Source organism: Melampsora larici-populina (genome assembly GCF_000204055.1).
Source record: "Melampsora larici-populina 98AG31 unplaced genomic scaffold MELLAscaffold_15, whole genome shotgun sequence".
In the NCBI taxonomy this organism is placed as follows: Eukaryota; Fungi; Basidiomycota; class Pucciniomycetes; order Pucciniales; family Melampsoraceae; genus Melampsora; species Melampsora laricis-populina.
Genome location: NW_006768779.1, coordinates 1,179,601 through 1,189,958, shown reverse-complemented (window position 1 = coordinate 1,189,958; position 10,358 = coordinate 1,179,601). Strand labels below are relative to the sequence as shown.

At 41.9% G+C, this 10,358-nt stretch overlaps 3 protein-coding genes across 3 annotated transcripts; 2 read left to right on the top strand and 1 right to left on the bottom strand.

Annotated features, from left to right (window-relative positions):
- Nucleotides 1-102: 102 nt before the first annotated feature.
- MELLADRAFT_35562 (uncharacterized protein) lies at nt 103-6,139 on the top strand (the record flags this gene model as incomplete). The annotated part of the gene is made up of 18 exons (XM_007409289.1): nt 103-229; nt 320-440; nt 510-594; nt 656-1,036; nt 1,121-1,260; nt 1,327-1,565; nt 1,801-2,033; nt 2,107-2,349; nt 2,441-2,589; nt 2,654-2,808; nt 2,876-3,019; nt 3,096-3,241; nt 3,311-3,446; nt 3,509-3,674; nt 3,753-4,186; nt 4,238-5,271; nt 5,458-5,819; nt 5,902-6,139. Coding segments are annotated over 18 exons (4,533 nt in total), but the record flags the coding sequence as incomplete, so codon positions are not given.
- Nucleotides 6,140-6,672: 533 nt separating this feature from the next.
- Nucleotides 6,673-8,386, bottom strand: MELLADRAFT_85788 (uncharacterized protein; the record flags this gene model as incomplete). Its single annotated transcript, XM_007409207.1, has 7 exons — nt 6,673-6,680; nt 6,783-6,971; nt 7,089-7,230; nt 7,335-7,490; nt 7,573-7,811; nt 7,890-8,178; nt 8,315-8,386. The coding sequence occupies 7 exons, from the start codon at nt 8,384-8,386 to the stop codon at nt 6,673-6,675; spliced, it is 1,095 nt and encodes a 364-aa protein (XP_007409269.1).
- Nucleotides 8,387-8,492: 106 nt separating this feature from the next.
- Nucleotides 8,493-9,228, top strand: MELLADRAFT_123649 (uncharacterized protein; the record flags this gene model as incomplete). Its single annotated transcript, XM_007409290.1, has 5 exons — nt 8,493-8,610; nt 8,705-8,758; nt 8,863-8,952; nt 9,081-9,137; nt 9,197-9,228. 5 exons carry the CDS (start codon nt 8,493-8,495, stop codon nt 9,226-9,228), a joined length of 351 nt encoding a protein of 116 aa, XP_007409352.1.
- Nucleotides 9,229-10,358: the final 1,130 nt, after the last annotated feature.

Below are 10,358 nucleotides of genomic sequence, written 5' to 3'. Positions count from 1 at the left end.
TTCCCTACCATTTCATTTTATGATTCAAGAAGTTTATATAGGAGGATGGAATGTTTTTGAAAAAAAGTTTGAGATTCGATCTTGCTTTTTTTTGCTTAAGATAGTTTAGGTACCACTAGGTTTTTGAAAACCATTCGAGCTCGTCATCAACATGGTCGGATTGTCGTCAAGGTCTTTGTGAAAACTGATCCTTCTTATGGGCTAAAGGCTTATCTCAAGCGACTCAAAGGTAGCATTTCAACTTGAACTTTTTTCAATCTATCTTGAGAAATTGAACTTAACACGATCTCGTGTACTTTTCGTCTCTTGATTTTTAAAGCTGAGCGCGAACTACTTCAAGGAATTCCGAATGTGTTGACTTATCAACGATCGGTGGAAACGGAAAAAGCTGGATATCTGATTAGACAATGGCTCGCCAATAACCTCTATGATAGGATCAGGTAATCAGTTCAACAATTTCATGAGATTCAGGATCAAATTTTGAATTCAAACTCTTGCAAACCTCGTAGTACTCGACCATTCTTGAGCATCACTGAAAAAAAGTGGATTGTCTTTCAGCTACTGACAGCACTTCGTGAGTCATGGAAACAAGGGGTACGTTCTCTCTTCAGATCTGATACAACATGAACTCACATAGCTTTTGTTGGACGTATAGGTCGCGCACGGCGATATCAAGTCGGAAAACGTGATTGTCACCTCATGGAACTGGGTCTTCCTGACCGACTTTTCCACGGCTTTCAAACCAACATATTTACCTGAAGACGATCCAGCCGACTTTTCATATTTTTTCGATACTTCATCACGAAGATCATGTTACCTAGCACCCGAAAGGTTTTTCACAGTGGATAAAGATACAGATGGTTTGGATAAAGCGAATGTGACTCAAAGTATGGATGTCTTTAGTCTTGGATGTGTGATTGGTGAATTGTTTATGGAAGGAAATAGTCCATTTACTCTCAGTCAGATGTTTAATTATAAATCTGGAGAATATGATATCGAACCTTACTTGCGTGGAATTGAGGATAACCGAATCCGCGTAAGTCTTTCAGAAAAAAAAACTACTTTTACCATGAACAGGGTATGTGTGCTGACTGGTGACCTCATCCTGGCATTAACTCAGAACTTGGTACGAAGTATGATCCAGCTAAATCCTGAAGAACGTCTGACCTTTGATGAATATCTCACAGATTGCCGGACCAACAAAACATTTCCGAATTCATTTTATGTTTTCTTACATCCTTTCATGTTGGGACTTCAAGAGTTGACAACTTCACTTGCGCCATTTACCTCCTCAAGAATCGCGAGTGACAATGGGACCGGTATGAGAGAAAATACCCTGAGGGGCGAAGGATTTGGTCAAACATCTGTACTGAGGAATCACTCTGATGAGATCATTGAGATGGTATGGAGTGACTTCAGCTATGCTTCAAAGTATTTCTGGGTAAATAAGAAGAAGAAACGTGCAGGAGGGAATGATGACATGGATGATGACCATCATCCAGAGCATCATCCAGAGCTCGACCCTTCTGGTAATGAAGCCGAGACAACTAGCAAACGCGCATCCCGTCATACAACGGTGAGCATGTTTTCACCAACTGTCTGCACGATGAGGTTGAACAATCTACTGACGCAAATTGGATCAGGCTGATTTCCCTTTGCAGGTATATATCCCAGGCTATCAGGCTGACTTGCAAGCAAAACCCACTACTTTGAAGTCGAACACAAGTGGTCAGTTGAGGTAGATCTCGTATGGAAAGCAAAGAGATAGATTCTGACACCGTAATTCGCTTCTCCCTCCAGACGACGTTGCTCTCATCATGCTCTCACTGGTATCCTCCAATATTCGAAATTGTTCACATCCTGGGACAATAATCAAAGCATTGGATCTTTATCTAGCTCTGTCGGAGTACCTTACGGATATCATAATACTCGATCGAATCATTCCCTACCTCATTAGCCTTTTGAATGCCAGCGAAATTGACATACACTCTAATCTGGTCAAGAGCAAGACACTGTTCTGCTTGACACAATTGGTAAGTAATCGAACAAATTGATGTATATAGGGTCAGGGTTGATGAGTTTTGCCATGGTGAAACGCATATTCAGTTATTGGGAGTCGACATGATCACCCCTTCCAATTCTTCCTTATTCCCAGAGTACATCCTACCCAATCTCAAGCACTTGATCAATGATTCGTCCGAATTGGTTCGATCGACTATTGGCAGATGCATCGGTCCGCTTTCACTAGTAGCCAAACGCTTCTTGAACTTGACTCAGGTCATGAATCAACAAAAGAGTGGTCACACATCTTTGAAACAGGCTTCTGGCGAAGGTGAAGATCCTGTCGAGGTGAAGATTTCACACCGCACCATCTACTACCATATCGTGACCCATAAGCCTGATTGGAAGTTTTTTTCCTACGGACTTCTCTGCCGTCCAGTCATCTTATGATTACAATCTTAATGAACTACACCGGCAAATTCAAGACTTTGTAGTTTCTCTTTTGACAGATAGCTCTCCAGTTGCAAAGCGCTCTCTGCTTGCCAGTATATCGCATTTGTCCGCTTTTTTCGGTCGGCTCAAAACCAAGTACGTTACAGCGTTCATGATGTGCATATCGTTACCCGATCACTAAACCACGGATTATCTGTAGTGATATCTTATTATCACATACATTGACCTACCTGAATGAAAACGACTGGATGCTGAGGGCAGCATTCTTTGAACATATCGTCGGGATTGTTAATGAAACCGGCCCGGTCAGCGTCGAGGAATACATTCTTCCTTTGATGGTTCAAGCTTTGACAGGTACGTGTGTTGAAAATCGGATCTAAGAAAATGTGCTGAAATCGGTTGGATCTTGAAATCCTTCCAGACTCGGAAGACTTCGTTTCAGTGAGAGTCATAAGCTCGTTAACTGAGATTATTCGAAGAAAATTGTTGAGCAAACCAAGGCTCTGGAAATTGATTGCTGCCGTCATCATTCTTCTTGGTCATCCAAATTCTTGGATTCGCCAAGGTGAGTGGCTGTGCAACATGTCAAGATTGGTTATATATGGTGATTGACGATCATCATCTCCGGTTATTCTCGAAAGCTTCTGCCGAATTGATTGAAGCAGTTTCTTCAATACTTCCTCTAACTGATACATGGTGTATACTCTACCCTGCCCTGCGAAGATTATTGCGTTGTGATATCGAGGTACTGGATCAGACATCTATACTTAACAATTTGAATCCTCCGGTTTGTTGAATCCATGCATTTCTACGTCTACGCGTGAACTCGTCTCAAGGATTTTGTTCGTATACCTAGATGCCTCGAAATGTATATGAAGCTGCCATTGTATGGGCTGGTCGAGGTAAAGGATCAACATTCTGGTATCCTACCGATGAACATGACCATGCTTCCCGACGCGCTCAGCAGACATCGAATCAGACTGCTATGGCCGGTACTTCTGGTCGACAATTTCCACCTGCCGTTGCAACTTCCCCTATCGGACTTTCTGTCGAGTAAGTGGCTCACATTGGTATGACAATGAAAACCCGACTCTGATGTTCCTTTACAGTGACGCTGCGCATCTCGCCAAGCTCCGTCAATTAGGAATGAAGCGCGAAGATGAGGTCAGGCTAAAAGATATGCGGCAGCATATTTTAAAGGTTGCTGATGCGCGTGCACGGTAAGGCCGATCTTGGCTCTCTACGCCATACAATTTGGGGTTGCGCGTTGAAATCTGATCAATGTCTTGGAACGCTAGGCTCCCACCGGCACATCCGACCTTGGAAGCAACGAATTTACTCAACAAGAACGTTGTGTCTTTGCAAGATTTGGGGGTGCTCCTGCATACTATTTTGCTCAAAACGCCATCTGGGACCGAAAGTCACGCGCTGCGAAAAGCAGCAGGCCAATATACTCCTCAGAACTCCTCCAGGACTCTTGATATACCTTTCCAAAGAAAACTATCAGCCGATACGTCTCGGCCACCTTCTTCTACTGAAGTTGATCGATTATACAATAAGATGGACTCGCCTATCGTCTCTGATTTAAGAAGACATCTAGCGCTGAGAAATACTGAAGGTCTTGGTGCGAAACATGCCGATTTACGTAACTTATCTGTACCGCCATCTCATACTAGCCCAAGCAATACAGAACTTCATTCTTTAAGCAGCAGTATCGAGTTGAATTCTCCCAGTACAGCTAGGCCGGTATTAGAATCCAAGCATCCTGGCTCGACCTCAAAAGGTTATGATTTCTCAAAGTCGAATGCTGCAATTGCCAGTGATACGACTCAAGCCTTTGGGATTCTCGATGTTGAAACTCGACGGGAGAATCAAGTCCCTTCTGTTCTCAACTCTCACGCTGGCGAACAACTCTCGGTTCATACAGGCCTACCTATGGGACGGAATCCGTTCATGCTTCAACGATTTAGTAGTACCTATGAAGGTCATGATGCCAACATTCGCTATCTATTGGAGAGAGTGTTTCTAGATAGCTATCGTGAACCGCTGACCGAATTCGGCCCGGTGGTGAGTGAAGGAATACCTCGAAAGAAAGCCTTCCGTTCGATGTTCTCGATCCGCAATAGAGCATCAACATCTAGTAACGGTACCCTTGTGGGTCATCTTGTAGAGCACACCGCACGCATCAGCAGTATCGCCGTCTCTCCAGATTTTGTATTCTTTGTCACTGGGTCTCACGATGGTACGGTCAAAGTGTGGGATTCGATCCGGCTTGAAAAGAATGTGACTAGCAAATCACGTCACACCTATACCCAAGGCGGTAAAATCACATGCGTCTGTGCACTTGAGCATAGTCACTGTGTAGCTAGTGCTTCCACCAACGGTACACTATGGGTTCATCGAATTGACGTGGCGTTTGATGGTCCGATACCTGTCTATGGCAAACGACAATTGATACGACAGCATCAGCTGGAGAACGGTTCTTACATCACCTCGATGCTGCATTACAATACGCCAACGTCGTCAACCTTGGTATTTACCACCAACAGGTGCCAGATTGTATCATTGGATCTCAGAACAATGCGACGCCTACAAACCCTTCACAGTCCGGTGTATCTGGGTCCGTTGACTTGCTTATGCGTAGGGCCTCAAAAGATATGGTCAGTAGTCGGCACAACACGTGGTTATCTAACCCTCTGGGACCTAAGATTCGGGCTCCTTTTGAGGAGCTGGAAAGTAGCGGAAGGTCCAATTCAACAATTGAGTTTACATCCGACGCAAGGTAAAGGACGTTGGATTATCGTCTCAGCTCAATTCGTCTTTGATGAACAAAAACACAAACGACCTACACCCATCTTACAAGTCTGGGATTTGGATAACAATAAGTTGGTCGAGAGTTTTATTGTGTCGAATACCTCGGCGGAAGTTGCGGTTGATCGATTTAGAGCTGAATACGAGCAACATCACATTGGTGTTCATCCTACCGCCAACACCAGCCCAAAGGCAAATCACGGAGCTGTTGACTTGAACGCTTCAAGTGCAATTGAGGCCTTTCTTGCACAGAATACAGTTGACGAGCCAGTTAGCAAGAAGGTATTAGATCCAGAGGCGCCCAAATACCCTCCTCATCTATCTACTGTCTATTCATTTGTGGTGGGGTCGCAGAGCTACGATAGCACCTCGAGTTCTGGAGAATTGGTACCGATGCCTGAGGAAATGAGTATGAAGAGAGCTTTATCTAAACCCGCAGGATACATTCTTACGGCAGGTGAAGATAGAATGATACGCGTTTGGGATCTCTCAGCTGTTGAAAGATCCAATACGGTTTCTGGACTTCATCTTGAAGCTGATCGACCGCATTACAGGTAAGAAGATGATCTTCTTCTAAGCTATCTCACATTGCTGACCAAACTTTTTGGTCACCTTGCCTTTCAATGACTGGTTTAGAGCGGATCAATCTGCTAGTCCTACTCTTTATTTGGAATACACTGCAAAACGTAAAGCTGGAAGCTCAAGTAGGCGACTGGATCCGTCGCGTAACGATCCAGTGTCTACGCCACATAGATCAAATGTTGTGGCTGGATACCAGCAGAGTGTTTTGCAAAACCATTTAGATGCTGTGACGGCTGTTGCGGTCATAGACATCCCATTCCGGTGTATTGTCAGCGCAGATAAAAGTATGTGACTTTTTTTGTGATTCTTCAGCGTTATGTTTCCTTTACTGATGTGTTGTGATATGTTGTGGCATTAGTGGGAAAGATACATGTGTATGAGTATGCTGATCGCACTTAGGCGGTGGCTAGTTTATGTTTCTGATGGACTTGTAAGATTGATAATTTGGCAGATGACTCTTGTTGTATAAGTTAATGAAAATATGGGAGCAATATAAATATTATTTTCATGGGTTCCAAATTTGGGGTTTGACATACCATGATGGCACCTTGTCAAGTACCTCATTGGATGTTTCAACAGAATTCCAGAATCTATTTCAACTTGCATTAGATATCTGTATTTTACACATCAGATATGATACTGCTTGACTGTTGAGAGGTCACACAAATCTTGTAAAAACATGTTTAAACACACTCCATAAGGAGGTCCTATTGCAACGTAGACAATCTATACATGTATTTGTCTCATGAAGTCTATATTTTTTAATCAGCAAACTATCCTAGATAATTCTATCAAGTGATTGGCGAGTATGGACGGATAGGTTCTTCAAAAGCCTGAAAGATGAGATATAAGGCAAAAAGAGAATACGAAGAGACGAGTTAGTATTGAGAAAAGGTAGTCGATTGGATAAATTATAAGGAAAGCAAATAACTCACAGAAAACTTGATCATTCAATTTGCTCACTACTTTACATTTTTCATAATCTAATTCTTCTAAATACTTTTTCATCGCTGTTGTCATTGGAGGAGGACCACATAATAAGATCTTAATAGAATCTTCTGTAGCTGATGGTAATTTTTCGGCAATCATCTCTTTACTAACAAATCCAACCCCACCATTCCATTCTTTGTCAGTGGGAGGGTTGTTGAGAACGTAGTAAACCTATTGATGGCAAGTACCCGATTATTTTCTTTTGGCAAGGATTAGATGTATATGATAAATGAAGTAAGGTAAGAAATGACTTGCCGAGAATTTCTTAGGGTGTTTTGAGTGGATTTCGTCTAGCTCTTGTTTTAAAAGGATATCTTCTTCGTTGACGTTGGCATAGATCAATGAGATTTGAGTGTTGTCCTTAGGATCTTTGGCACAAGCTCGGATGATTTGCTATGATGTTATCGATATGGGAAAGTATAGGTAAATTCACTTAGGATCAATTTCAATGACAAAAGGAGCTCGGAAAGAGGATAGGATGAAGAATGTAAACTGACTAGCATAGGTGTGATACCTGTTCCACCTGCAATCATTCCGATCTTATTGCAAAGCTCTGCATGGTATTTCATTTGTCCTTTTGGTCCTCTCACTTGAATCGAATCACCGACTTGTAAGTTGGCTACATATTTTGATATATTTCCTTGATCGTATGTCTATAAAATATGGATATGATCGAATTTTGAAATTAGGAACAAGGAATATCAAAGAATAGAATCAAAACAGAGTTAAATTCACCTTGATCAATAAATCAAAATAACCTCGATCATCATCACTTGATACAGGGGTATAACTTCTTTGAACGTTTTTACCATTGATTTCAGCACGAATTGAAATATGTTGACCGATAGGAAGTCCCAAAATATGTTTTTCAGATGGTAATGAGAATCGATAGATAGCTGTGTTTGGAGAGATTTTTGTTTTAGATTTTAAAGTGAATGGTCTATAATCTTCTGGTGAGAGAGTGGGTTCGGATTCTAAAAGAAGTGAAAGATATGAAGGTCAGTTTATCATTAGAGTTCATGACTTTCAACATAAGATAGAATGTCACTGACTTGGTGCTAAGAAATATGAAGCCATTGCAAGTGCTACCACAGCCAAGATGATAGGTAAAAGTTGAGTACTATCCATACTGAAACCTTCAAATAGCTGAAGGTGAGCTTTCCTCGGTTGGTATGTACTGGGCAAATATTTGGACGTTGGATGCGATGAGACGTTAGTTTTCAAAGTGTGATGCTGCGATTGGATCGTACATGCAGCAATTTTGGTTGGGGCTATTGGGCCCGTCGAAGCGCCGAAGTTCAAGTGGGGATCGAACGGAACAGCCAAAGCCCACTTCCGCAGCTACACGTTGGTCATAGTGTAGCTAAACAACCGATTCGTCACGCGCGACTTTCTTGCCTCGAACCTTTGCAACCTTAAGCAGGAATCATGACTCTCGAGCGTCACTTGGACGACAATTCACGAAGCTCGAATTAACTGGTAGTGTAAGCTCCTTTGCCTTCAATCCATAAATATCAAAGGGAAGCCTCCTTGTTACAGTCTCTTCCATTTTCCCGGCTTGATCAAATTTTGCAAAAAATAATCTCTTCCTTCATCCACGTCTGACTCTACCTGCTTTAATTTGATTGCTTTTGTTACAAAAAAACTTTCAAACCATGAGGTTTTGCTATCTTCGCGTTGTGAGCCTCCTCCTCTTCCTACTGACCCTGACGTACCAAAAAGATATTCCTTGTAACTCGGTCTGGGCACCAAACATCAACCCCGGACAAGCAAGTCAGTTAGATATCTACCCTTATGTCTCATGCGTCAAAAGCAGACATACAACTGGACTTTTGAAGTGCTGATCCTTGTATCAAAATCATTTTAGTATGCAAGTGCATCGGCCAACCTAAGCGGAGATGTAAAATGGATTCTTGCAAACGTCAGTATCTCTAGTACAGGAAAAAGGTTTCTTTGTGAGGCTTCAGTAGCTTACCCTTTTGTTTCTATACTGAATTTTTTTTCATATCCTTTCTCTCTATGCAGCCATCGTTAGTCAGGTTTCCTGCCCGGACGGCACGACGCATAACTGCGACGGGACACCCACAGCACACGAGTACATCAATAACACACTCGGTTAGTACCCAAGTTTTTGCTTGGTCTGAGAGCAAGATCGGAAGCTCGACAAGATGTTGAAATCATTGAGATTAACAATTGTTTATCTCCACGTGCAATGTCTGATTCTCAATTATCTCCTTCTAAAGTCTGTCGTGGTCAGGGAAATCAGTTTTTCAGAAATTGTTGGCTAACTGCTACTCCAGGTAGGTTTTAAGAATTTCTCCTCATTTGACTTAGGTGGGGTTTGCTGAAAATTTTGTAGTATGCGCGTCCACCGGCTGTTCGGTGATTTGATGATCATGTAAAGATTCTTCTGGGGGCGTGTGATGTTTGTTGATCTGAAGGTACGATAATTTATATGACAAGGTTGGCAAAGTTTATACCACAGCTAACATGTTACTGAGTGAAGGCTACATCAGAGTTTGGGACAGAGAGGTGGGAGATAATAAGAATGTGCATATAACGGCTGGGATCTTTGGAAGGCTCACATTATGCAGATAATCTTTATTATACATATTCCTCTTCAATAAGCTACATAGTTGTATATAATGACATCTATCTTTCATCGGTGAAAGAATTTTTTTAATCACCACTTGCAAAAGTTAATTGATTTACAGCTTGTTAACGCGCAATTTGGTCCAATATCAGCTTTCCCCAAGCCTGAGGCCTCCCACACCCTCATACACATCACTAACAATTGTCCCATATGTGATTGACTAGTTTTATCAAGACAACAAGTCAATCAACGTCTTATTGACGAACTTGAATGTGAAGACGAACTGTAACGCTACAAATCGAGATGATGCAATTTTTTGTTGAGTTGTCTGGACATTTCTAACGTCAAAATTTTTTCAACCGAATAAGTTCATCATTGGGGGTACCGTTTCTCAATGGAAAGGGTTGATCCTAAGGTTACAGAATAGTTGTTACATGAGCCATGTTGAGTAGAGCCAGTGACTTATTTAGGCATTGACTACAATGATAAGCTCAATGTTCTGCCACTTCGATTATCTTGGACCTGTGCAAAGCAACGAGAGTTGCCGAGCTACATAGCAGAGGCACAGTCAACGAAACATTGCTCATAGAAGGCCATAACGGCGTAAGCTTGGCATTTTTTTAGAAACATCTATGAGCATTGGCAGAAGATCAGTTTATAAATACAATAGGCCACTCCAACAAAAAAGAAGAAACTTCTCCTATCCCGCAACAAAGAATTCCTACTCTTAAATAAAGCCCGTACATAGCTGTTATAATCACTCATCATCAGAATCATCTCTTTGCGTCTATACCTTTACAAATCTATATCTCTTCTTCGAAGTATCCTGTGCTCAAAAACAGACCGCCTCATCTCCACTAAGAAAGTACGCTTCTTCAGTTCAGTCTTTGAACACTACTTGCTTTAATTATCAAACTCATAAAGGACA